The sequence below is a fragment of the Lynx canadensis genome, chromosome D2 (assembly GCF_007474595.2).
Source record: "Lynx canadensis isolate LIC74 chromosome D2, mLynCan4.pri.v2, whole genome shotgun sequence".
NCBI classification, from domain to species: domain Eukaryota; kingdom Metazoa; phylum Chordata; class Mammalia; order Carnivora; family Felidae; genus Lynx; species Lynx canadensis.
Window position 1 is genome coordinate 14085837 of NC_044313.2, and position 27889 is coordinate 14113725.

Consider the following 27889-nt stretch of genomic DNA (forward strand, 5'->3'; position numbering starts at 1 on the left):
GAGCAAAACCAACACAGAGATGCACCTCAGCTGTGCGGGTCTCAAGTGGCCGGAAGTCGGGGTTGTCCGTGGCCCCATCCAGAAGACGCTCACGCTTTGGCTGATCCCTCCATCACTTCTGTGGGGAAGATGGGCTCCAGGAGCTCAGGCGGCCCCCCAGCCACGGTGGCCTTTTCAGCTTCCTCGTGCAAGGAAAAAAATGTGTGTTCCTCGTTGAAACCTATTAAACAACAAGAGCAATAAAGGTTACAGTTAACCCAGTGGTGCCAAGTTGGCTGTTATTTGTTACGTGACGTAAAGGAGGTCGTCTTCAGAACCGCCCAGAGGGGTCACGTCACTGTGAGAAAAGATCCTGGGACCATTTAAAACCGGGCCCGACTTGGGTTGTATGTTAGCTGTGCGGTATGCTTGTTCAGTTTGTGTGGTACCCTTCCGGAACATTTGGCGTACGGTGGACTCTGGGCGGAAGCTTGGCAGAAAAGGACCAGAGGAAGAAGATGAACTAGAGGGAAGACCAGTCCTCTACATGAATACAAACCATTGTCAGCTAACTGTTCCAACATAGACAGTTGCAGACTTCATTCCAGTCCAGTCCATGCGGGCAGTGCCTGTGTTAAGGGTTGAGCTTCTACAGGACTTCCTACTTATTCTCTTAGTGGGGACATTTGTTTTTCCAGTTTTTGGTCATTTATTGACTACTTATCATTTACTGACTACTGTCAATGGGCTGTACTGGCCACAGGCCAATGACAAGAATTCTCATCACAGGCACACCTCAGAGATCCTGCCTGGGTGGTCCCGGACCACCACAAAAAAGCAAGTCGAGTGAGTTTTTTGGTTTTCCAGCGCATATAAAAGTTATGTTTATAACATAGTTGGTTAAGAGTGCAGTAGCTTTATGTCTAAAAAAAAAAATGTTCGGGGCGCCTGGGGTGGCTCAGTCGGTTGGGTGTCTGACTTCGGCTTAGGTTATGATCTCACGGTTTGTGAGTTCGAGCCCCGCATCGGGCTCACTGCTGTCAGCGCAGAAGCCCGCTTCGGATCCTCTGTCGCCCTCTCTCTCTGCACCCCCGACTCAATTCCTTCTCTCAAAAAATAAATGCACATTAAAAATATGTGCATACCTTAATTAAAAATACTATATTGCTAAAAAATGCTCACCATCATCTGAGCTCTCAAAGTCAATCACCGGATCACAGATCATCACAAGAAGTATAATAATGAAAAAGTTTGAAATGTTTTCAGAATTACTAAAACCTGACAGAGAGATGTGAAGTGAGCAAATGCTGTTGGAAAAATGGTGCGGACAGACTTGCTTGAGGCAGGGTTGCCTCAAACCTTCATTCTGTAAAAAACCACAGTATCTGAGAAGTGCAGTAAAGCCAAATGCAATAAAATGAGGCATGTCTGTAATCTGCTAGTCTGTTCCAGAATGTTTGGTTGGCACTCTCCCTGAGGGAGGAGGGGCTGGGCCGGGCCCCTGGTCACTAGGATCCTCTCTGATGCCCTGAAGCAGCTGTTTCTCTTGTGGGGAGGTCTGGCTAGAAATGTGGTGGGTCATTTTGGAACCTGAGGCTTCTAAGAGGCAGGATGACATAAAATAACCAGGTAGGAATAATCATATATAGGAGCGGTATGATTTTGCCTATCTGGAAAAACCAACCCGATATTACACATCCAACAACACACACTAATTTCTGATTGCCCTTACACTCCTCAGAGTCTCTCCATTATGTTTTTAAAAAAATTTTTTTAATGTTTTATTTACTTTTGAGAGAGAGACAGAGCAGGGGAGGGGCAGAGAGAGAGGGAGACAGAGTCCGAAGTAGGCTCCAGTCTCTGAGCTGTCAGCACAGAGCCCGACGCGGGGCTCGAACCCACGAACCGTGAGAGCATGACCTGAGCCGAAGTTTGACGCTTAATCGACTGAGCCACCCAGGCGCCCCATGTTTTTATTTTCTATGACGCTTAGGGTGTCTTTCAAGGTCATTACGTATGTTAAACATAGCAAATTTATCATTATGGCTTCCATCGGTGTCTTTGTTGTTTGAATTACAAAGACGATAACGTGGTCTCTTTAAATATCTCTGTATGCTATGTGCCTACTTCTGGCCATCCCAGTAACATGAAGGGTAAAAATGGGTATCTGGGGTGTTTTCTCTCCAAGTAGCCAGTACTTACAAGGTGCTCCTATCCAAGCAAATCTGCAGAGATTTTTACCTCATAAAAAAGAAGTAATTTACCTCATAAATTCCCTCGGTTCTCCTGAGACCGTAGCCTTTCCAACGTATGACAGACTTAACATGCTGTCTACTCGTCTGAAGTAAAAGGAGTTGTTTCTAAGACTCATCAGGAAAACATCTGCCTTTAACTTCCAGGGGCTGTGCAGCCAGACCTTAACCATAATTTGGAGCATAACAAAAGGTAGGCTTGGAGATTCCAATCAATTAATTCTATTGAAAAGCACCATGCAGCTTATTCATGGAGAGGAAGGGCGAGAGTTTTAAACATTCAGGTAAATAGATAATCCATTAAGAGAACAATGCACATTGTGGTAAATGCCACCCCAGTGTTGTCAGCACTTAGTTATAGTCTTTGGATTCCCCTGCCCTCCTGCTGAGGGCCTCCCATTCCCCCTCTTCCAATCTTTGTTCTCTTATTCATGGCGAAGTGAAAACAAAGCAAGAAAGCAGCACGTACCCAGTGCTCCCTTCTGGACAAGTTCTTCCTCTATAGTAAAAAGGCGGTTGTACTTAGTCACCCGTTCGCCTCGGGAAAGACCTCCCAACTTGATAAACCGGACACCGAGTCCAATGGCCTAAGGGGGTGGGGGACAAAATTTATTTTAAACGAGAAGTCACGTGTTGCTGAAATACGAACCGTTCTTTAGGGAGAAAGGGAGCGGACACCGCGTGCTGTTCTGGTTTTCCTCATAAGTCAGTATTTTATCTTTATGTAGGTAACACGGCCTGCTTACAAAGGGACAGCGGCAAAAGGTAAAGAGCGTGACTAAACATCAGATGCTTTACTAGTCATGTGAGCGTGCTGATTTTATCTAAGAACATTCTGGCCTTTCCCACTTCATTTTAGGCGGTAAGATTGCAAGGGCACACCCCAGCCATTTCAGTGTGCTCATCATTTTCCCAGGACTTCAATTTTTCTTCTTTTTAAAAGTTCAAAGATTAGCTCTTTACAAAAGGCAGCTGTCTGGGAGGAAGCAAGTCTCTTTCATAAAAGGTTACATGACTTTCTCCGCCAAATACTGCATTTCTCTGAAATACCAATTCGAGATAAAAGCAGTGTTTTGGCAATTCTGCAATTGACCAGCTTTTAGCACTTACCAAATCGACAAGGCTGTCATCAGAAGACTCTCCTTCTGTACTTCCAAAGACAGCGATGTGCTTCTTACCTGTAAGCAGAGGAATTCTTTTCAGGTTTAGATGGTATAGAAACAATAAATGTGTGTGTATATATATATATACATACGCATATACATATATGTATATAGACATATATACATATGTAGAAAAGTGTAGAAAAGTGTGCATCTTTGAGACAAAATCTACAGGAAGTAAAAGGGCATCATTTGGGGAGATGATACATATATGTATATATACGTATGTATATATGTATATATACATACATGCCTCTGGAACCAAAATTTAAAATTTGCTAGAGATTTGGGGCACCTGGGTGGCTCAGTCGGTTTAGCGTCCGACTTCGGCTCAGGTCATGATCTCGGGGTTAGTGAGTTCAAGCCCCACATCAGGCTCTGTGCTGACAGCTCAGAGTCTGGAGCCTGCTTCGGATGCTTTGTCTCCCTTTCTCTCTCTGTTCCTCCCTCTCTCTCTCTCTCTCAAAAATAAAGATTTTTTTAAAAATTGCTAGAGATTTAAAACTTTCCTGTGAAGAGTCAATGATTTGACCAGAGAGAATTCTGATCTAAACATTGTATTTTTATTACCCTAGTTGTTTTTTGTTTTTTGGAGAAACAGAATGCACATGTAGGGGGGAGGGGCAAAGGGAGAAGAGGGAGGGACAGAAGGAGCCCAATGTTGGGCTTGATCTCAGGTGAAATCATGACCTGAGCTGAAATCCAGAGTGACACACTTATTCCTGAGCCCCCCAGGTGCCACTTGTTACCCTAGTTTTACCTGTTTATGCCTTTCTGGTATCTCAGATGCTAAACCCTACATGAATGCCACCTGTCAACAAATCTAAGCTACCATAAGTTGTAAGACCTTTATGACCACTAAAGGGGAGAAATGCTCAAATTAGATTGACACGTTTCTAAGACCACAACTGTAGGACACGATTCCATCTTGTCCATGTTCAGTGTAGAAAAGTGTGCATCTTTGAGACAAAATCTACAGGAAGTAAAAGGGCATCATTTGGGTAGATGATATGCCTCATTGGATTCCACAGTTTATCGGGTAGAATATCATTCAAAGGAACGTGTCGTTCTGAGTGTTTACTTATGAGACGAACAGTGTCGCTGGTGCTTAGTCAGTCATTTGAGGATCTCAGAACCCCTTGAAATCTGCCAGTCTACAAAGAGCCAGGATTCTTCCTCCAGAGACAGTGTTTGTGCTTTAGAGGCAGGAGCTAGAGTAGCAATCTGAAGTGATTGCCTGCTGAGAGGGAGGCCCTGGAGGAAAGGCCAGGGCTGGGGCCTCCCATCCACCTCCTACAGGACAGTGCTGCCTGGGCCCTCGACTGGGCCCTCTGCAGGACAGGGACTACGCATATTCCATTCCCTTCTCTGGCACCAGCCCAGGACCCTGGCTGCCAGTCTGGCCCTGAGTCCTGCTCCAGCCTTCTGCCTAGTTCCTGAGACCCACTCATGTTTCAGGCACTGTGTGTAAGTGAACGAGGCTCCTGTGAACTCACGGGAGTTTACAGTCTAATGGAGGCTACTAGACATTAAATAACTGAACAAGTAACTGTGGCCAGTAGGATATAGAGAAAGCATAGGAGGCTAAGAGAAAGGTTCAGAGCAACCAGGTAGGGGTGAGGAAGCCCGGAAAGGCACATACATCTGAAAAGGTTTCCTTTAAGGAAAGGAGACGTAAAGGATCAGTAGTTGTTAGCTGAGTAAATGATACAGGGCAAAGCATTCTAACCTGAAGGAACAGCATGTCCAAAGCCCTCAAGTTGGTAAAGAGTTTGAAACTTGTGAGGAATTGAAAACATCAGTGTGGGGGCACCTGGGTGGCTTAGTCAGTAAGCATCCAACTCTTGATTTTGGCTCAGGTCATGATCTCACAGTTGTGAGATCGAGCCCCGCTTTGGGGTCCTTGCTGGGCACAAAGTCTGCTTAAGATTCTCTCTCCCTCTTCCTTGCCCTTGCTCGCACACAAGCACCCACTCTCTCTCTCTCTCTCTCTCAAAAATAAAAAAATCAGCATGGACAAGTGGGATCACTGTAGTGTGGTATGAAGCTGATAAGGCATTGTCCTTAGCCACACCTGTGTGGTAGCCCTCGCTAAAGGGGTCAACCTTCTGGACCGGGGCTGTTGTCAGAGCACTGAAGTGACTCAGTAAGCTAGCTGCATTCCGTCTTCCAGCATCAAAGCTCTTGCAGAGGGTTGGGAATTTGTTTTCCTTCCAAGATGAATGCCATGCTTTTTATTAACTGATAAACTGTATTATTTTGGGCTCCTTTTACAACCAAGTTAAGTTCATTATGAGCCTGTTAGATCTATATTTTTACTCACTGTCAAGAAGATTGGTTATTTGCACCAAGTCAGACATCGTAGTTTGATTGGTGTGTTTGATGATCAGCCCACTGGATTTGGGGATGCTGATGTTACCGTCCTCTAGAAGTTTAGAAATGCTCTTGGATGTAGTTCCTGCAATTATGTAACATCTGGAACCAAGAGCATTATAGATGCTGTCCCACTGTTCAGAGTCCTGGGTAAATATTTAAGAATTGATAGTTATAATGCATTAAGCATAGTCACAAAACAACAGGCATCTTATGGCACATATTCAAAGTTATCGATCTTCCTGAGAGCCACAAAACAGTTTTCTGTTGTACCAGCAGTGGCTGAATGATACCTGAATCACAGCCACACAAATTAACAAGCTTCATGGAACAAAACTTCAAGTGATTAATTAAATTTGAGCTTATAGATCTAGCAAATAAAATGTTTAGCACATTAAATGCTCCACAATGAAGTCCTTCAAACGCAAGCTACTCCTACCCCCGGTATCATCCATGACACCAGTAATGACTGCTTGGCCAGATCTCACTGTTCTATCTGGTGAACGGACAACTGAAGGAAACGCCCCTGCAAGAGCCCTAGGTTCTCATTCTCAACACCCTTATTTTTTATTGGTGAGACCATCACATGAAATGAAGTGCTTATTATTTTTTAACGGATGGGATACAAAATCCTCTAAGCCACGGTACCAGATTCCAGCCTGTCCCACGAGAACACACGACACGGGCAGTTTGTCGCATTAAAACCGGCTGAGGTCAGAGCCCCGGGACAAGCGGTGGAAGTCGGGGCTCCGCCAGTGCCGGGATGAGGCACAGGCGGTGACAGGAGTGATGGCTGACAGAGGCACTGGGCCACCAAGTGAGAGGCAGCAGCCATCCTCACTCCCCAAATTTAAATCATGCATTGTCTCAGAGAGGGTATCTGTTCAGCATATCTAATGGTTCTTCAGTTCGTACCATGAAGACTTGGAGTTCTGGAGCATTAGGGAGAGCGATGGCCTGTGCTACATGGACCACCCTTGTCAGGTGCAGTTGCTGGCATGGATCCCCAAACCTCACTACCTGAAACCTTACGAAAAATACGGCTTCGTGGGGCGCCTGGGTGGCTCAGCCGGCTGAGCGTCCGACTCTTGATTTCGGCTCAGGTCATGATCTCACGGTTCGTGAGATCGAGCCCCGTGTCAAGCTCTATGCTGACAGTGTGGAGCCTGCTTGGGATTCTGTCTCTCCCTCTCTCTCTGGCCCTCTGCCGCTCACGCTGGCTCGCTCGCTCACTCGTGCTCTCTCTCTCTCAAATATTTAAAAAGAAAAAAAAAGTACAGCTTTGTGACTTTCGTGCATTGTGTGGCGAGTGGATCTCGGTTACGAGCGTTTGACCTAGCCCGCGTCCTGTTGCCGGGAGCACTTCACAAGGGCGTGTGATGAACTTGCTGAAGCAGCGGCTAGCACAGCGGCTCGCCCGGCCTGGTTTAGGTTGCTTGTAAATACACGGTACCCTGAAGTGCTCGGGGCTAGCTTGTTTCCTGCTGCAGAGAGGAACACTCCTATGTAACTGTGTTTCTGCTATGCGTTTGCTCGGTGCCTGCCTTTCCTCCTATATGCTGAAACAACTCAGCCCCCGCCCAGACTGCAGTATTTCCAATGACCAATCCAAAAGAATGAGTTTGCTCTGTGTGGGTATAACATTCGAGGCGGATCCCGTTACCTCCTTCCTGAAAGGATCGATCAAGGCGATAATTGAAGGGAACCGGCTGATCAGATCCCCGTACAGGTCCACCATCTCGGCTGCGTTTTTGTACGTTCCCGTCATCACTTCGTACTTCCCTCTGCTCTGAGAAGTGTTCGGACAATAACAAAGCACAGGATAAATGGTGAATTCCTCCAGTGTGAAAGGTGGGATTCCCATTCGCATTTACTCATCGCACATAAAAAGTTGTGAACGTTCTTTTCAGAACGCCCATTAGAAACCTATGCACCTTGAATGTCTGTTAAATATTAGCCTGGGGAAATCGAGTCACTGTTCCCCTTCGTGTCCTGTGGGGGTCTAACCACTGACTTCAGATGAAGCCTGGCGCGCAAAAGACCAAGTACACAGAAGGAGAGGAGTCATTTCTTGCTTAGGTTTGTGACGTGGCGCTCGCTGCCTGGCTGCTTGCACAGATGGGCGAGGACATAAATTTGTAAAATGGGACAGCACTGCACAGGGGCCCCACTCACCAGAACCCGCCGTCTTTCCACTCACAGTAAACGACTAGCTTGTTTCCTCTACTGTGGATATCCTAACATTTGAAAGCAGAGCGATTCTGAGATACTAACAGCCACTATGAAATGTCAAGTGACCCGTGTGAAGGAATCTCCTTTTCAGGTAGCAGCAAGTTCCGGCAGGAACCGTACGGTCTTGAAAGTAGAGTTCCAGTTCAACCCCACTCATTTGAAGTCTGGAAAGCCCCTGAGTCATCGAGGAAACAGGGCTTAAGGATCTAGTGTAATCTCTCTGCAAGACATCGCACTGACTTCCAGGTCTGTGTCGAGGGACGGCACCTGGGGGGACGGCACCTGGGGTGTATCTAGGTACTGGGGAGGAGGCAGAATGGAACAGAATGACATTTTTGTTTGCTAACGCCCTCTTCTTACTGCTGCTAATGGCAGGGATTCCACTGGAATTAGAAGTCCCTAACTGCAAGGATTTTATTCTTTTTTTTCAGATTAAAAAGCAGCAAGGTCTTTTAGTTCTTTACTGCAAAGCATTAAAAATCCTATCTTGTCAGTAAAGAAAAGTTAAGGACTTTTTAAAAAGTTTATTTTCATTTATTTTGAAAGAGAGAGAGAGTACAAGAGCATGCATGCACACACATGTGAGTTGGGGAGGGGCAGGGAGAGAGGGAGAGAGAGAAAATCCCAAGCAGGCTCCACACTGTCAGCACAGAGCCCAACAAGGGGCTTGAACCCATGAACCATGAGACAAAACCAAGAGTCGGACGCTCAACTGACTGGGCCACCCAGAGGCCCCAGAAAAGCTAATGGCTTTGAACTAACATTGTAAGAATTATCTGCTATCAAGCTAATACATTTTACTGAATATAAGCAAAAAATCCCCATTCTAGCTAGCACTAGTCAGTATATTCATAGTTCTTGGTATACATTGCTGATGAAAACATGCAATTATTTTTTGTAATAGTATGCCTAGGAACCAATCATTATGTGGAGAATAGGAAATTATATTAAACATTCCTTCATGCACTTAGCATCTTTAGAAAACTAAAAAGGACTTAGAAGTCAGCTGAAACTTAGGGTTCTCATACACTGTTCAAATTTTCCTTTGAAGTTTCAAGAATTGCAAGTTCAAGCAGAATTCTCTCTGGTCATTTCCCCTGAATTTGACATTAATTACCAAATCGCCACACGTGTATGTGAACATGCTGGGCGTTTTGTAAAACTCAGACTCAACATTTGTGTATTTGAAGAACAGAAGTATGTGTACGTGTATCAGACTGGCAACTTTTTTTTTATTTATTTATTTAAAAAAAAAAATTTTTTTTTTTCAATGTTTATTTATTTTTGGGACAGAGAGAGACAGAGCATGAACGGGGGAGGGGCAGAGGGAGAGAGGGAGACACAGAATCGGAAACAGGCTCCAGGCTCTGAGCCATGAGCCCAGAGCCTGACGCGGGGCTCGAACTCACGGACCGCGAGATCGTGACCTGGCTGAAGTCGGACGCTTAACCGACTGCGCCACCCAGGCGCCCCCAGACTGGCAACTTTTAACAGCATTCCTAACATGTTAGTTTCCCAAGTTTTAACATTAACTGCAGGCGTGTTAACCCCGAGAAAGCGAGGACTGCAGCTTTTTAAAAGTGAACCTGTTTTCTGTTCTTTTTAAAATAACTGCCTGCTTGTGGTGTGGTCTCTGGGTGAAGCTTCGTCACTAAAGCTCTGTCCTAACCCAGGCTGTGGGTAACACTGTGATGGGCTTAATTGGATAAAAATACATTCTCCATAAATGTCAATAACTTGCAAATATTTTTATATTTAAAAAGTGAGTCACAGGGGCACCTGGGTGGCTCAGTCAATTAAGTGTCCAACTCTTGGTTTTGGCTCGGGTTCACGATCTCATGGTTCATGAGTTCAAGCCCCATATCGGGCTCTGCACTGACAGTGTGGAGTCGGCTTGGGATTCTCTCTCTCTCTCCTTCTCTCTCCTCCCCCCTTCCACTCCTGCTCTCTTTCAAAATAAATAAACAAAATAAAGTGAGCCACAGCACAAATTCTGACAACCACTTGTCCAGAAGGGCTTACCAAGTCACAGTTAAACAATGGGTTCACTTTTCATGCTTGACAAATTCAGCACTTACCAATGAAATGAGTGAACTCAGCAGGACATGCCAGCTTGTTAAATTATTTTTCAACAGCTCTCATAATTGCAATGTAAGCAACCATGTTAGTAATTTTTGTTACAGGATTTCTATATGTGATTATTTTGCCATTTTCTGTTAATTTTTAAAGATCATAGGGGCGCCTAGGTGGCTCGGTCAGTTTAGGCTCAGGTCATGATCTCATGGTTCATGAGTTCGAGCACCGTGTCAGGCTCTGTGCTGACAGCTCAGAGCCCGGAGCCTGCTTGGGATTCTGTGTGTGTCTCTCTCTCTGCCCCTCCCCCGCTCACTCTCTGTCTCTTTCTCTGTCTCTCTCTCTCTCTCAAAAATAAATAAACATTAAAAAACTTTTTTAATTATATGGTTATGGTATTTTCTGGTCATTAGCTAACTTGGCTTTCTCAGGTTGGCATTTATGTTTGTCCCCTCACACGATATTAATAAAAACAACAGAATCTGTTTGGAAAATGGTCAGAAACACTCGTTTTGAGTTCTAATTTAAAAATCCTGGGACCCAACAAAAAGTAAGTGTTCTGGAGCAGAAACTTACATAATCTATCAGCTCGTGTGCAGCACAGTTGATGGCTAGGTGCAGATTGGTCCCCAGGTCCAGCCCCAGGTTTGCACAGATGCCTTCGATGAGGAGCAGCGGCTGCTCTACGGTGTCGTAATTAATGGTTAAACAGCCAAGATGGGACATCTTGCCGGTGATGGGCTGCTGTAACCAAACCAAATGATGCATGTAAATTGAGCACAGTAAGATTCTTGGAGCTTCCTGGTTATAAACTAGGCATTGTTTATAACCAGATCCAGCCCTCTAGATGTGTCTCTGTGTCTCCACTAACGGCACATCCAGGTTCCTCTCATCTCTGCATGACCTTCCAGCGTACGATTGCCCGAAGTATCTGGAATAATTTCCTTAGCCCAAGGTTTCAAGTTTGACCTAGGAATACACTTGTCTCTTTGGTCTGCCTGTGTAATCTCTTATATCAGCTCTTTCACTGTACATGGGCTGACCTGAGCTGCAACCACCAAGGTAGTAAATTTCCACCTGGTCTCTGTAAACGTCTGTCCAGCCTGTCCCTAACTCTGTCCTTCTCCATCTACTTCCAAACACGCTCTTTCCTGTGTTCTGTCTTCCTTTGGAAGAATATAAGTATTAAGGCTGGAACCCTCCTTCAGGAAACGTTTTATGAGAAAAAGGAGTGAAGAACTCTGCTAAAATGCGTTGCTGAGGATGGAAGAATGTTTGGGACCCGGAGCAGCCCAGGGAAAGCCATGAATTTCTATTGCAAGGTCAGCCCTGATATGCCTCATCATAAATTGCCACTATCCAATTATAACATAGTTGAAGCAGAATCAGTAATTCTGAAGGGTGTGTGTGTGTGTGTGTGTGTGTGTGTGCATGCCAAACTCAAGAGCAAACCCAAGTGTGTGCACGAACCTAGGTGTAACTATCCCATTTCTCTGATGATAACACTAGTCAATTATAAGAACCATCCAACATTTTTAATGTCAGCGAGAGGAGCCTTTTATTTGGCAAAGGAATAGTTGGGGAAATTTCTGTATATCAACTGAGGAGTTTTGTTGGAGTCTTCTAAACTACAAAAGTATGACTTATTTAGAGTTTATTTATCACTTCTTAAATGCCAGCTACCATTCTAAATGCTTTACATAAATACATTTACTCCTTACGTTAACCTATGAAGCAAGTACTATTATTATCCCATTTTATAGAGAGCTAAGTAACTTGGAACAGATTTTAATCCAGGAAGTTTAGCTCCAGAGTTCATGCCTCCACTGGTATGGCTGCCTCTCTAGAATCGACCAATTAAGCTTTTTCTAACAGAAATAAAAAGTAGCAAAGCTGATCACAGGAGGACTGATCTTGGTCTGAGCTTCTCGGAACACAGAGGACAACCTGCTGGCACGAGGGAAACAGCATTGATACCGGGTGGCTTGTTCATCATCGCCTAAGCGCTCTTACAAGGTCCAACTTTAGAGTGTTGTGTTCATCCCAACAGATGCAACTGTCAAGTACTTTACTTTCTGGTGTATTTTTTCATACATTTCTCTTCTCTCTCCCAATTTTGAGGAGGGATTTAATTTTCCATCTTTAATTTTCCATTTGGGTGAGCAACTAGGACCATTTGCATTATCTCCGGGGTTCTTATTGGTTATTCTAACTATATGGTTGAAAGGTTAGGCATGGAACAGATGTGTCTGTCAGAGCACCCACAATCACCAGAGTCATTGACTGATCAAGGTCAGACGGTTTCCCGAGGCTCTTGCAGCCACCCTGGCCAGTCTTGACAAGAACTGTTTGTCTGACGCCGCTGACAAAATCTGAGCTCCCGTAATGGTTCTGGATATGGTGCTTTGGTGACTTTGCGGGACGCGATGAAAGAGATGGCTCTCTTTTTGTGCCTTTTGTTTCTCTCTCACTTGATAGGGGTAAGATGAAGATCGAAAACCTTTCCCATGTGCTTTTTGGCTACTTAGCAGAAATTCCCCTTCCCCAGCATTTCACCTATCAGGTTCCAAATATAATCCTGTTACTTATAAATGATTCTCCGTGCCCTCCGAGATGTCGGCTGGACAGACAACTGCTGGCCCACAGCCTGTGGCCAGAGAGGGAGGAAGGAAAGATCTCCCAGCCCTGGGCTCTGCCAGTTTCTGGCTCTTGGAGGAGGAGCACTGTGTTGTTTCGATTTGTGTCAGGCCTGGTCTTGGAGCTCAGTGACCGGGAGAGGAACACCGGCAGAGAGGATATAAACGAACTGTGTCATACTGAAGTGTGGTAAGGAAATACATGAACTTACTTGACTTCTTTTGTTTCCATTATGCCCTTTTTTTGTCTCTGTTTTTGGAGGAGGCGGCTGTGGGACAGAAGATGAAGATAAGTCACTTGCAATTATTAGGTCTTGTGGCCCGTCCACTGTTCTGGGCCCTGTCACACTGTGAATCACACGTGTGCGCGCGCATGCGTGCACACACACACACACACACACACACACACACACACAGGGACCTTACCAGCCCCTCCCTATTTTGATAACCTCCAAACCGTTTTTTCGAATTCAAGTGCATGTTCCCTTTTGTTCGTCTTTACGTTGTACCTCCAATCATTATAGATGGGGTATGTGGATAACATATCCGTGTATTTCTACTCAGGTAAATAAGTTATTATTCTCTCATACGAAGTCCCCTCCTTGCCCTGAAGGAGAAACAGCACTGTGGGATTTGCTTTTAGATTGGTTTGAATGTCGTTAAGGTACAAACCCTTTGTCCTGCAGGGTGGACTTGACTTTTGGAAACAGCCAAAGGTCATTAAATCTGATGAATCTGGTATGTGTAATGTCACCTGAGATTAAAAGATACTTTCCAAAGATAATTGGTGACTTTCAATACCCACAATGTAGGGTGTTGACAGTGTTCTAGATCCAGGATTCAGCCTTTAAAGGATGCTTTTTAATACCCAGCATTCACAGGCTCTGTAAATTGGGGTATGTTTGTCAAGAATCAGTATGGTTCACACCCAAGTATATGCAAATACAGATATCCTACTTCTTTTCTTCACGATGGAGTCAGCTGAACTTTCTATCCCCTGCTAAAAATACCACACTCAGGAAGCAAAGTGATGTGCGTGGCAGGAGACATACACTGGTGAACAAGACAAACACAGGCACGACCAGTGGCTCATATATATGGTTGCCTGTCATCGTCTGGCTTCTGTGGCTTCCCTCTCAAGGGCTGCCTGGCCAAAGGCTCCTGTTTGCCCAACACCAGGATCCCAAGCAGACACAAGAGTCTGTGCCTTAACCGTTACACTAAACTGCCTCGCACATCCTGGGGGCCAAATCCTTTCTTTGCAAATCCTAAGGGGTGATCTTAGCATAAAGCCAGCTGATGAGATTGTTGAAGGCCATTAGGAACTGGATCCACAGTCAGTGAGGGAATGTAGAAGCTTGCCTCCCATGGGAAACCCAAGGCAAATTAATACATTTCACACATCAATAACAACAATACTGAGTTAATGAACTGTAATGAACTATAATTTGTATATATTGTCAGCAATTCCATACCATGGATCCTCTTCACATACCATTTCAATTGTTTTGTTAATATGTTTCTGAATTTCCAGAAGCATCTCCACACCCTGTAAGTAGAACAATCATGATCTTCCACGACTGCAGTCTAGAAATTTTAAATATAAAAACTTACACCACACGCTGGCTCTTTCTAACTGAATATTTGTAGGGTCCCTGACAATGTATCCTGGTTGGTAGATTGGATATGGTCTATCAAATCAGAAGATTAAATGTGAATCTTCAGCCCTCAATTTTTATTTGGTTGAAAATGAGCGAGACTCTTCTCACAATCCTTTCTCCATTGTTCAGAACTGACAGGTTCAGTTGGTTGGATCAAGTGGACCTCATTCTCTTTCAGTCTCTTGACCAACCTTTTTGCAGTACATGTCACAGGTCACCCAGGGATTCTGCATGATAGTGTTTGAATTAGTATAAAGCCACTGTCACTTAAAAAGTCGACACAGTCTAATGACTGTGGGATCTGCATACGAAGACAAATACAGAATGGCATGCCAACTGCTCTGGTACCCAATAGCGCAACAGATATTAACTGCAGGGAAGATTCTGGTGCCAGCATCTGAACACGATCTGATGGATGGTGAGCCAGCGATGGATTCCTAGTGTTCCACAATTGATACCTTGGGAGATAATGGTTATTCTCATAAAAAAAGAATTCTTTATCATGAAGAAATTATCTTGAGATTTTTTTTAATGATTTTCACTAGCTTGGATAAAAAAATATCACTCAATGTATTACCAGAGGGGATGAAACATCCTGCATGTTTTTTTCTGAAAACATCTGCTATAGAACATGAACATTTGTTCCTTCCAGTGCATACTTCATGAAGATTTAAAGAGGCGTATTGGCTCATTCAGACCACGGCAGAACAAGACAGATGCTAGCACACGACTAAGTAGAAAGATGCAGCTTAGGATTCGTTCATTCTGTAAACATGCACCAAACCTCTCTTTTGTGCCAAGCAGTCTGCTCGGCCCCGGAGCTCTTACTGAACAGAATTGGCTGCTAGGAAAATGCCAGCTTCCTCTCACTGCTGCCACAGTGCATCGGCCAGTAAATAAAGATGCCTCAACTCCCCCAAATAACAACCTTCCGGCACTATCAAGGCCTGCCAGGTTACTCACCCGGGGCTTCTTGGGGAGTCACTGGCACATGTCAGTGCTGAAAGGAACCAGAAATTGAAGGTGGCCTAAATGTGCCACCCCCCCTTTTTTTTGACGTCTTGCTTTCTTCCCAAGTCCCTGATTTCCTAAAGTATTTTTTTTTCTCATTTTATAATTAATTCTCTCTCCTTCAGCGTCATAAACCTTAGGGACCCTCACTAAAGACTCATCGATGGTGGAGTATATTTTTTTAGAAAAAGCAGTATGATATACTATGAGGTACTTGTTTAGCTGTTAATCCAGGATGGGGTATACAAATCACTTCTTTCATTAAATTCAACTTCCCGGGCGATGACTTCCCACAGCTGACCAGAGATACCATTAGCAAAGGTATAGTTAGCTTTGTCGGCTGCTCCTGAAATAGGGAAGAACAAGGAGAAACAAGAAACATGGTTCATTGTTATGGAGATACTCGTGGGTCCTTGGCACATAATAGATACTAACCTGAGGGTGCTTCAGTAATGCAATATTTAAGTAGAGTGGGTTATTGTCCAGCATGGCACTGGTTTTGGCCACAGCTAGTGACACTGCCCCAATGGCCATGCTGCCACTGAGGACAGGTTCAACAGGTTCTGGAGGCAAGATAGGCTTCTCTGTAAGAGTATCTGTCCTCCCTAGAAGGAAAAAGAGTGATAAAAGATTCCTTTCTAGGAAGTTTGACTATGATAAAACTATCTATTTTTAATGCTTTACTTATAGATGTGAAGGCCCAGTATAAAGAAAGGGGGAAAACTGAGGCTAGACAGAAAATGCTCTCCACTCCAACCCCCAAGAAGTTTTTGTGTGATGTTCAAGTAATCCTTAGCCATGGATTTTGCCACTCTTAAGAAATGTTAAGACATTCAATATTAACTCCTTCAACAATTTTATGGGGTAGATACTGTTAGCCCACATTCACATATAAGTAAACTAGGGCTTAGGTTAAAAGATTGGCCCAATATCTAATAGAACGTGAATAAAGAGGATCTGGACAGTCTTTGGATTCCAAGTCCTTTGTTTTCTACACCTGCCATAGCTCCTTGGTACCCAGCTTTTTGTTGAATGTCTCTTCATGCACATATATCTAACTGGTTACCTTTCTGGCCAATCCCAAACAGACACCTCATTGTTTTAGAAGTGGCATCCAAACCCAGCCATTGACCCTCACCCTCACCCATCTTTTACTCTCATTTGTTCCCAGTGAGCCAGCCTGATCAGGTGCTACGCTGTCCGTTGTAAATCGCTAGGGCCCTTTCTGCCCTTCCCCCAGCTGCTGGTCTGGCTCGGGTAGGTAAGATAAGTGGAAAAAGCTATGTAAGCGCAGAGTACATAGTAAATCTTTAGCAAATTCCTGTCCCCTCCTACTTCTCTTACGTTCCACGTTCTGTCAGTCAACAGCAACCGCCAAATAAACACCCAGTGCTGATCTCTACCTATAATTCAGCAGTGGCTATCTCCCTGTCCCAAGAGATTGGTTTCATAGGATTCTTTTGCCTTGGGCGACTCTCCTTCCCTCTCTGGGCCTCAGCATCTGAATCTAGGAAATAAGGAACCATGTCTCCATGTTCTCTTTGATCCCCTCCTGGTTCTGGTGCTTTCTTCTTCAAGGAAACCCACATTTATTGGGTGTTTGTGTGTTTGCCTCATGCTAGGTGCTGGTGGTACTCAGTTGAATGAGACATGATTCATGTCCTCAAGGAGCATGTTGGAAAGACATAAAACTCTGTTTACAATACCAGCAGCACTGGAGGGGCTGAAGTTCACAATATGTTGGAAAGCATGGAACAAAGGGCCATGATAACTGATTATTTGCCTTAAAAGAGCAAAGTTTACCCTCCCCCCCAATTTTTCTTTATATGTTATTAACAGGACAGAGAAAATGTTGGTTATCCGTATCAAAGGATATTGCTAATCTTTAAAATATGGAGTGGCTTTTTTGATGAGCTAATGGATATTTTGCGGGGCAGCTGAAGGTCCCCCACACCACTTTCCTCTTCCCCATCCGGCATCGCCACCCTCCGGTACGCTTCCTTTGGTAAGTGCTCACCTCTGGGGAAGAAGTATTTTTTCCTTACAAAGAAAACAGAGGGTGGGGTGGGGTAAAACCGCCTAAGATCCTCGACATCATAGCTTCAAGCAAGGAAGTCACATGCAGGATGGATGGTACCTGGTGGGGAGCCCGGCCTAGGTCTGCAGCAGACTCTGATCGGAAAGGCAGTCCAAACATCAGCCTTTCTTCCTCACATAGTGGTTATGGAAGGTTCTGTAACAGGAGTCACCGACCTTGCCTTTGTCCTTTTTTTCTTGCTGGGGGTGGAGGAGGTGGAGGTGAAGGGATGGCTATTGTTTGGTCTTCCAGGCCCTTTTCCAGCTGTCTTCTCTCCTTCTCTTCTTGTACTTTACTTTCAAAGAATGTCCTTAATGGCAAGAAAACATGGCTTTACAATGAAGACCACTCGTAATTTGGGCCGTGTTTTAGTGCTGACCTGACCTCCATTCAATGTGTGTCAATAATTAGCTCTGCTTTTTAGCCACTTAAAAGCAGATCACAGCTTCACTCTCCAAGGCCCCCAAACGATGGTGGTGTAACAAAACTGTGTGGAGGAGCTGAGATTACTTTTGGAAGGAAATACATAAATGTTTGGAAATAACTGTTTGCAGGTTGTATGTGTTCGTTTTAAAAATTATTTGAGGGGCGCCTGGGTGGCTCAGTCGGTTGAGAGTCCAGCTTCGGCTCGGGTCACGATCTCACCATTGGTGAGTTCGAGGCCCGCATCGGGCTCTGTGCTGACAGCTCAGAGCCTGGAGCCTGCTTCAGATTCTGCGTCTGCCTCTCTCTCTGCCCCTCCCCCACTTGCACTCTATCTCTCACTCTCTCAAAAAATAAATAAACATTAAATTATATGAGCCCAGTCGTTTGTATATTTAAGGTAAAAATTGAAGATCTAATTTGATTAAGGGCTACTGGATTTTCTTTTTGAGTAAATGACCATCAAAAGAAAATTGAGTCAAGAATAGACAGCGGAATATATAGCATAATGGGCAGGACTTCATTTTCTTTTTTTGGTGGGGAGGAGAACTTAAGGTGAACAGTTAAAAAAAAAAAAAACTTGGGGAAGGCCCCTTTAGGTTCACCTCTATAAAAGTTCAGCTTCCCCAGAGTAAGAAGAGGCTCAAAGCTTCCATAGGAAAAGAAAAAAGCCAACAAAGAACAAAGACATGGGAATTAGAATTACATTCCACTTATTAATGATCCAGGTGTTGGTGGGACAGAGCCTTCAAAGTGCTGAGAGAAATTGCTTTTAATTTTTTTTTTCAACGTTTTTTATTTATTTTTGGGACAGAGAGAGACAGAGCATGAACGGGGGAGGGGCAGAGAGAGAGGGAGACACAGATTCGGAAACAGGCTCCAGGCTCTGAGCCATCAGCCCAGAGCCCGACGCGGGGCTCGAACCCACGGACCGCGAGATCGTGACCTGGCTGAAGTCGGACGCTTAACCGACTGCGCCACCCAGGCGCCCCGAGAAATTGCTTTTAAATGAGATCTATACTCAGGTAAACTGTCAGCCATCAGGGCAAAGTGCTGGCATTTCCGCACACGTACGAACTCCAAAACTTTCCATCCCACAAGTCGAGAAAGAAGAAGATACAGGATTGAGAAAGTAGGGGGAAAATAAAGGGATGTCCTACGGCATCTCTGTTAGCAGATAGAGAGGAACCAGTCCAGATGGGAGGTTTGGGGGAGAAAAATTCCAGGAGAAAAGAAATGGAATAGAATAGAAGGCATGAGAAAAACTACACTGGGAAAGAAAATGAAGAATATGATCACAGCAGATGAGGGAAAAAAAACAAACAAAACCAAAAAACCATTAAAAAAATTTTTTTTACAAAGGTTATGATCCAACTCTGAGGCAAACTAAAACGTGATATTATGTATAAGTAAGCAAGCGGTGAAGTATAGAAAGAGACAGAATCCGGTTGACCTTTGTTGGGCCAAGAGGCTTGTGGCACCGGACCTCCCCAAAAGGAAGAGTAACGCTAACCCTTCCTCAGTTGGGTGTTGGACAATACTTACACAGCCCCAGCAGACCCTTCCTTGGTTTTCACATGTTAGAGTCCACCTATGGACAAGCATGGAGGACTTGTCTGTGGCTGAGGGGCAGACTATAAGCATCACCCAGTGACTACGTGAAAGGGTAGGAGACACTCAAAGATGGCGTATGAGATAGGGGGACGGACAGGACATCATCTGGATTCTTCGTGCTTTTCCTGAGAAACGTTCTACTGAAACTTATCCTGAATCCTTTGCATGGAAAGAGGCTGAAAGGCCTTACATGGCCTCCCACAGGAAAACTGTAAAAACAAGGTTTTCAGAAGAAAAATGGTATTTTATGCTGCATTTCGCTGCTTTAGCATATGCCTCTTAATCAACTTGCTGACTGTAACCTCTAGATACAACAGACCCATATTATTGGCGGGTGAAAGAAAAAGAAAAGAGATACATTTGTACTGGATGCTTCCATTTGCAAGTGGAAGATTTACCTGAGCACCTGGTCCACCTCGGCCTGGTTGGAGGGGGCTATGCCCCGAAGCTCCTCCGTGATGGTTTTGTTGACCCACTGCACAGCAGTGCTGACGGCCTCAGACCTTTCCACTTCCTCGGCCTCAGCCTGCTCGGGTAAAGCGTTCTCATGGACTTCAAAGTGCGTTGAGATCACCACTGAACATATGTTCTGAAAATAATATAAGTGTGTTCTACGTTTTCCCTATCTTTTGCAGAAAAGAAGAAATTGAACATATCCAGCTTATATAATTTTGTTTGAGATATTTTTATAACTGTTGAAACAGTGTGGAACCCAACTTCAAGGAGCATTTAAAATTGTTACCTGGTTAATGTACACTTATAAAAACCTTACATTGAACTTCATTTTTATCACTACCTGTCCAGGAAATAACTAAAAGGATACAGATTTTAATCATAATTATTTTCCTCCCAGAGACTGTAGTAAAATTATTTCTAACAAATATGTAGCAATTCAAATGAATTATTAAAATTACTAAAATGAATTTGTCTTTATGTAGTTTGGCCTACATATCTACGAATCTATGTAAATCCATATAAAAACATTATGAATAAACATCCCTGTAGATTTACAGAACTTACCACCTTAATAATGTCAGAGTTTTAAAACTATTTTTGCCCACGTCTCCATCTTGGGTCATCTTCAGGCTAGCAGGTCATGTCTGTACCAATAGGACACTTAAACATAATAAAGCCATCATGTTTGACTGCATGGTTCCTGCTTTATGTACATAACTACCTACAAATTGTGTGTGTATATTTCACAAACACTGAACTTCAAAACATTAATTTTCTACAATTTAGACAATAAATGCTAATAAATGCAGTGGCGTCAGGACACAGTGAAGAATACATTTAAGCTGCTTCATACCTTGGAGAAGTTTTGAATGGTGCAGAATATTTCCACTTGTAGGGTTGGAAGCCCCAGTCCATCCAATACGTTTCTCCCCACTACTTTGCATATGGTGGGTGGCTTTGCGAGTTTAGAGAAACAGTTTGCCTTCGACACACACACAAAAAAACAAAGATGACAACACCATAACTAATTTGTCTTTAAAAGGTCATTCGCATTTACTCTAGTTTCTACTAAACTTCTCCCTCAGTGTCCTCCTCCTGTGGGGATCAGGCTAGCAGCTCTGTGGGAACTGCCCCGGCCTCATGAGCTGAAATTTGGATTAGCCTGATGCCCAGTCTTTGGTACATGGAGTGATTTGTTCTCTTTTAAAAATATTTACTTATCTATCTATTTATTTATTAATTTTTAAATTTACATCCAAAGTTGATATGTAGTGTAATAATGATTTCAGGAATAGAATTTAGTGATTTATCACTTACATACAACACCCAGTGATGATACCAACAAGTGTCTTCCTTAATGCCCCTTGCCCATTTAGCCCATCCCCCCACCTACAACCCCTACAGCAACCCTCAGTGTGTTCTCTGTATTTAAGTGTCTCTTGTGGTTCGTCTCCCTCTCTGTTTTTACATTATTTTTGCTTCCCTTCCCCTAAGTTCATCTGTTTTGTATCTTGAATTCCACATATGAGTGAAGTCATATGATATTTGTCTATCTCTGACTGACTGACTTCCCTTAGCACAATACCCTCTAGTTCCATCCATGTTGTTGTAAATGGCAAGATTTCATTCTTTTGATTGCTGCGTAATATTCTATTGTGTACCACAACTTCTTTATCCATTCATTAGTTGATAGACATCTGGGCTCTTTCCGTACTTTGGCTATTGTCAATAATGCTGCTATAAACATTAGGGTGCATGTACCCCTTCAAAACAGCACGCCTGTATCCTTTGGATATATACCTAGTACTGCAATTGCTGGGTCATAGGTAATTCTATTTTTAATTTTTTGAGGAAACTCCATACTGTTTTCCAGAGTAGCTGCACCGGTTTGCATTCCCACTAGCGGTGCAAAAGGGTTCCTCTTTCTCTGCATCCTTGCCGATATCTGTTGTTGCCTGAGTTGTTAATTTTAGCTATTCTGACAGGGGTGAGGTAGCATCTCATTGTGGTTTTGATTTGTATTTCCCTGATGATCAATGGTGTTGAGAATTTTTTCATGTGTTTGTTAGCCATCTGGATGTCTTCTTTGGAAAAGTGTCTATTCATGTCTTTTGCCCATTTCTTCACTGGATTATTTGTTTTCAGGGGTGTGTGTGTGTTTTTGATAAGTTCTTTATAGATTTTGAATACAAATCTTTTATCTGTCATTTGCAAATATCTTCTCCCATTCTGTCAGTTGCCTTTTAGTTTTGCTGCTTATTTCCTTCCCTGAGCAGAAGCTTTTTATCTTGATGAGGTCTCAAGAGTTCATTTTTGTTTTTGTTTCCCTTGGCTCTAGAGACATGTCAAGTAAGAAGTTGCTGTGGCCAAGGTCAAAGGGGTTGTTGCCTGTTTTCTCCTCTAGGATTCTGATGGCTTCCTGTTTTGTTTAGGTCTTTCATCCATTTTAAGTTTATTGTTGTGTATGGTATAAGAAAGTGGTCCAGGTTCATTCTTCTGCATGTCACTGTCCAGTTTTCCCAACACCATTTGCTGAAGAGACTATCTTTATTTCATTGGATATTCTTTCCTGCTTTGTCAAATATAGTCGCCCATATGTTTGTGGGTCCATTTCTGGGTTTTCTATTCTGTTCCATTGATCTATGTGTCTGTTTTTGTGCCAGTACCATACTGTCTTGATGATTACAGCTTTGTAATACATCCTGAAGTCCGGAATTGTGATGCCTCCAGCTTTGGTTTTCTTTTTCAGGAGTCCTTTGGCTATTTGGGGTCTTTTCTGGTTCCATACAAATTTCGGGATTATTTATTCTAGCTCTGTGAAGAACGCTGGTGTTATTTTGATAGGGATTGCTGTTCTCTTTTGAACTCTCAGCAGAAACTCACATACATTTATTTCTTCTTTTTTTTAATAAAGCATGAATTTATTTGCAATCAAAATGAAACATCATTTTAACTTTTAAAAAAGGAAAACAAGTCTTTTATTCTTATACTTAAAAGTCAGTTTTAAATGACATAAACCCACAATATAATTTTAGAAATCAAATAAACTTCCCCATTTCAAAGAACAGTATCTAACAAAATGTAAAACTTTTAAAAGCATTTACAACATATATTTATAGGTTTGGTTGTTTTTTTAAAAAAAGAATATATCATTGCTTTGGCCACTGTTTTAACTGCTTTACCCAAATTATTTGTGCCTAATAACAACCCTATGGGATCAGTACTATTTTTGCTATCTCCACTCTATACATGAGGAAACTGAGTAGAAAGAGATTAAATGTTTTCCCCACGAGTTCAAAATAACTGTCTGAGCTGAGATTCACATCTAGGCAGGCTGATTCCAGAATCCACGTCAACTGCTATTGATGGGGGAAGGGAGAAGGGCACAAAGTCTACTTTCAAATGCATAGCATTTTGGGAAAAAAAACTAAGCCCGAGGAATGTGGTGATACGCTCCCTATTTTTATGTCAGGAATATGAGGCCCCCACTAACTTTGGCCATTCCAGACGCGGATAATCTTCTACCTGCCATGTTGGCTTCCATTTCTGGTTTGGTGATGGTGCCTCAGAGTGAAATATGTACATACATATGAATTTAAGGGAGGAGAAAAATAAACAAACAAAAACTAACTCAGGATTGGAGTCTCAGCCAAATTAATTCACACTGAAATAAAGAGATTTGTTTTAATTAGATGATTCCAGCTACGCAACGGAGGAGGATAGTTGTTTGAAAATTATTACTTAGTTTCTCCAAAGAGGCTCCTTTTGGGAAGCAGACTGTTAGTCAAACATGACACACTTTGGAATTTTTTCACATACGTTTCTTAAAGACCCCATGTCACTCTTTAGCAGGCCCTCACCTATCCTTCTGTCCAAGATACCAAAGTCAGTTGGTCTCTAGAATGCTGTGATGCAAACAGGAAAACTTCTGTGGGCCAGTTTTTATTCCTCTCAGCAAGGCATCTGATATTTTAGTGGTGAAGACTTCTGCAGAGGCTGTATTTCGCCACCAGTTCACGTGTTCAAAGAGGGTTGTCAGAACCCTAGTAATAGCAGTTTCATTGACGTGGAAAAGCAGAAGCCATTTGGAAGTGATCCAAGAAAGAGGCGGAAGAGAATGAAGCTGAGGCCGAAAGCCATTCAAAACGCCTGAGTAAAAAGATACAAGATGGTGTTTCTACACAGAGGAGTAGGAGCTGGGAGAGAAGGAAGAAGGAAAGGTGAAGGTACACTCTCCTCAACCTCTTTATCATCAGATTGTATTGGGTTCTTTATCTGCATTCACCGCAGACCAGGCCTCTCATCTTTCGGTTTGAAATCCAATGACCTCAACCTACATAACAGGTCATCTAATACCCATCAGCGACGTGCCAGCTCGCAGGTGGGGCCCCAGCACTGCTAAAGCGAAAGTCAATTTTCAAGCCATCCATATATTTTAAGGACTGTGGTTTGGATGTTACAAAGTAGGTGCCTAAATGAATTGAGACAGAATCAGGAGACAAAAATATTATTTAGCTTATCCATTGTGTACTGTAGTGAATTTGATGCAACTAGCAAGGAGCATCCACAACGTATAATGTTATGTTAGGAGGGAAAAGGAACTAACATTCTTAAGTGTTTAATATGTGCCTTGAGGGACTGATTGTGCCTTATCACTGTGTCACACCACAGTGCCTGGCAGATTTAGGATTCCACAAATTAAATCTTGTATAAACAAATATATGTCAGATACACCCCTGGAAACTTTGTATACATTATGTCATTAAATCCTCAAAACAACTCTGTAAGGGAAATCCTATCATCTCCATTCCACAGATGAGCAAACTGAATTCCAGAGAAATAAATTATACCGGGTAAAGCGACCAATGTTTTAATTATTTACTGCTAAGTAACAGACTACTCCAAAACTTAGTGGCTAAAGCCATTTATTCACCCATGACTCTACAAATCTGGCCTGGGCTCAATTGGGTAATTCTTTTGGCTGATCTTGCCTGGAGTCTCCTATTCAGACTCAGTCATCTGGAAGCTTGACTGGGTCCAGAGCATCCAAGATGATTCAACTCATGTGTCTAGGGTCTCAACCAGGATGCTTAGAACATCCTAGGGGGTGGCCGGGCATGTCTTTCTTACAGGATATCCTGGAGGTGTTACATCTGTGAGCCTATCTACCTGATCTCTCTCTCCAGCAGGGTAATTGGACTTCCTGGATAACTACTCCAAGAGGGAGTGTTCCAGGAGTACAGCCTCAAAATGGCAGCACTTACCATGTCTTTGTCTGCATCATGCTTGGTGAGGTGCTATTAACCAAAGCAAGTCACATGGCCAAGTCCCAAGTCAGTGTGGGAGAGATTTACATAAGACCAGTCACACTGGTGGTATGGTTCATTGGGGAACATCAATATGATAGTTCTACTAAGTGGCAGGGCTAAGAATTAAATCAGATCTGCAATCAGATCAGATGAATCACAAACTCTTTCAATCATGAGTTGTATGGTGAGGGACTAAATAGTATCGTATTGCTATTGCCCACAAGCATCTTCCTCATTGCTTCAATTCCTCTAGTATATAACAGAAGCAGAGAGGAAATGGCATTGGAGCTGAACATTGGGGAATATGTAGTATTTCCACCGGCAGACGAGAAGAAGTCAAGGGAAGATACTTCAGGTAGAGGGAACAGGATAAGCCAAGGGGAGGGAAGTGAGGAACTTTAGGCTTCAGGGAATAGTAAGGAGCTACAGGGGGTTTCTGAACAAGAGACTGTTGGTCAGATTTAAGATTAGGAACGCTGCTCCGGGGGCACCTGGCTGGCTCAGTTGGTGAAGTGTGTGACTCTTGATCTTGGGGTTGTGAGTTTGAGCCCCACGTTGGGTGTAGAGATTACTTAAAAATTTAAAAAAAAGCAAACTTTTTTTTTTTTTTTTAAAGGAGCATTGCTTTGGCAGCACGATTTGGGTTGAACTCAATTGAGGGAGAGACCAGATGAAAATAAGGATGGCCAAAACCAGGGCAGCAGCAAAAAAAACATTATCTTTTTGCCAGTCCAATTCTCGAACTTGCTTCAAAGTCCAAGCCCAAATTTTCTCAGATGCTACAGCCTACAGGGACCTTCCCTAACCCTGAATTCCTTTGATAGGCATGCAGTGATGTGTCCCTCAGTCTAGCACACAATCATGTATCACCTTATCTAGTACTCCAGTTATTTTATGTATCAGTGGCTTTTATCCATAACCAAGGTATAAGCTCCCAGAGAGCCATACAAACTGAAGTCCTGGCTGCCTAGTAGACTGGGAAGAACATTAACGCCGAGGAACCAGAGTCCAAATCTCTAGTCTTAACTTTTGCACCAAGTAGCCGTGAGACAAGAGCTTGGTGTCTTTGTGAAATGAAGAAGTTAGACTAGTTAACTTCCAAGAATTCCTCTAGCAAGAGACAGTGGGAAGAGAATGGAATTCAGAGTCGCATTCGTTCATTTGTGTCACGTTAGTGCTTGAGTGTCCACTATTTCCATGGAATCGCGAGGTACTACGGACACAAACCTGGTCTGATTCGTCACTGTCATTCACTGTGTCCCTTGGGAAAATCATCTAAATTCACTGGGCCACAGTTTCCTCATTTGTAAAACGAAATCACAATTTTTACCTCCTAGTGGTCCTAAAGATTAAGCAACAAATCACATAGCACAAAAAGCTCAGCACTGCCCTCCCCCAGCATACAGCTTTCACTTGTAGGCCACGATTGAGTAAAATAAACATTCATGGAACATCCTCCATACCAACTGCCTCAACAAGATGTTGTTTTGAACCCTGTAAACACACTGTGCTTCTTTATTGCATTTACATACTCTGCTGTCATATTGCCTCACCTTAGTGCAAACTCCTATCAGTTCCAACCACACTGCCTTCCAGAAGGTAGGTGGCTAGTACTTAACGGATCTAGAAGTGAGAAAACGCTGGTTTCAACTGCTCATTGCTTAAGCCTAAGGTACATGCCTGATCTTGTGCTGGGCATAGGGACTAGGGAGGTGGTAGGAAAAGGCCCCTGCTTTCCATGGAGCTCAAAAGCCTATGGAGGGCCTCATTACGGACAGGAAATGATTTAGGAACCCTCAAGGACAATCAGTCCAGGTGAAGCGGGCAAGACTGATGTGAATTTGGAGTTTGGGTAGGAGCTGGTCAGATGGGGTCGGGCATCCAGGAAGAGTGCACCCTGCAAGGTACATACGCTTGAAATCAGAGTGCGACTCGGCAGTAATGAGCGGGCTGGGCATGAGGCCATCGGGTAGGCTGAGGCCAAGCTGTGGCAAACGCCAGGGAGCTCACCCGTGGTCAAACGGAGGCCGCTGCAGGCTGCAAGCTGAGCTATGCGGTGTTAAGGTCTGTGTTTAAAGAGAACTGGCAACCGCGCAGGGCGGCTCAGAAGCCTGCCGGGCCCGAGCTGTCGCCTTAGCCACGAATGCGCCTACACCGCACTTTCCTCTAACTGCTTCCTGTCCACCACTTTCTCGAGATTCCTCCTGCCCAGGTTTCCGCACCGCTTCTTCCTTCGGGGTCGCCTCCCCGCACGACCACGGTCCTCAAGCCTGTGGCGGCGGCGCGCGTGCGCGACTCTGCGGCGCAGGCGCACGGCGTTGCCGCAGCGCGGGGCGGGGGGAGAGGGGCTGGAGGGAAGAGGGTGTTAGTCCCAGGTCCCTACCAGGTGCCCGTAGACGTCGGCAGGCTGGAGGTAGAAGGTGGAGTTGAGCAGCTCTTCCAGCCTGCGCGGGACGTCGTTCTCCCGGTAGTACTCCATCGCCTGCTGCTTCAGCTTCTGCAGCTCCCTAGTGGTCCCACAGCTGCGGCCGCCGCCTTCTTCCCCCATGGTAGGAGATTTGAGGCTACAGCTGGGGTTAGCCTGGGGGCCCGCGAGCGTCCTGTCCGTCGCTAGGCAACGCAATGAGATT

The 27889-nt window shown here is 43.9% G+C and overlaps 1 protein-coding gene and 1 long non-coding RNA gene across 2 annotated transcripts in view; one reads left to right on the plus strand and one right to left on the minus strand.

Annotated features, from left to right (window-relative positions):
* Positions 1 to 46: 46 nt before the first annotated feature.
* On the minus strand, positions 47 to 27864 carry ENO4 (enolase 4). Its single transcript, XM_030334129.1, has 14 exons — positions 27643 to 27864; positions 20804 to 20932; positions 19893 to 20083; positions 17634 to 17767; positions 15816 to 15985; positions 15595 to 15726; positions 14204 to 14257; positions 12921 to 12977; positions 10649 to 10816; positions 7431 to 7556; positions 5718 to 5913; positions 3342 to 3409; positions 2701 to 2818; positions 47 to 220 (listed from the first exon to the last, which is right to left on the minus strand). The coding sequence occupies exons 1-14, from the start codon at positions 27805 to 27807 to the stop codon at positions 90 to 92; spliced, it is 1839 nt and encodes a 612-aa protein (XP_030189989.1). The 5' UTR covers positions 27808 to 27864; the 3' UTR covers positions 47 to 89.
* Positions 27762 to 27889, plus strand: part of LOC116738388 — a 57328-nt gene continuing 57200 nt past the window's right edge. The window contains exon 1 of the long non-coding RNA XR_004344269.1: positions 27762 to 27808. This is a non-coding gene — a long non-coding RNA (uncharacterized LOC116738388). The remainder of the gene's footprint in view (positions 27809 to 27889) is intronic.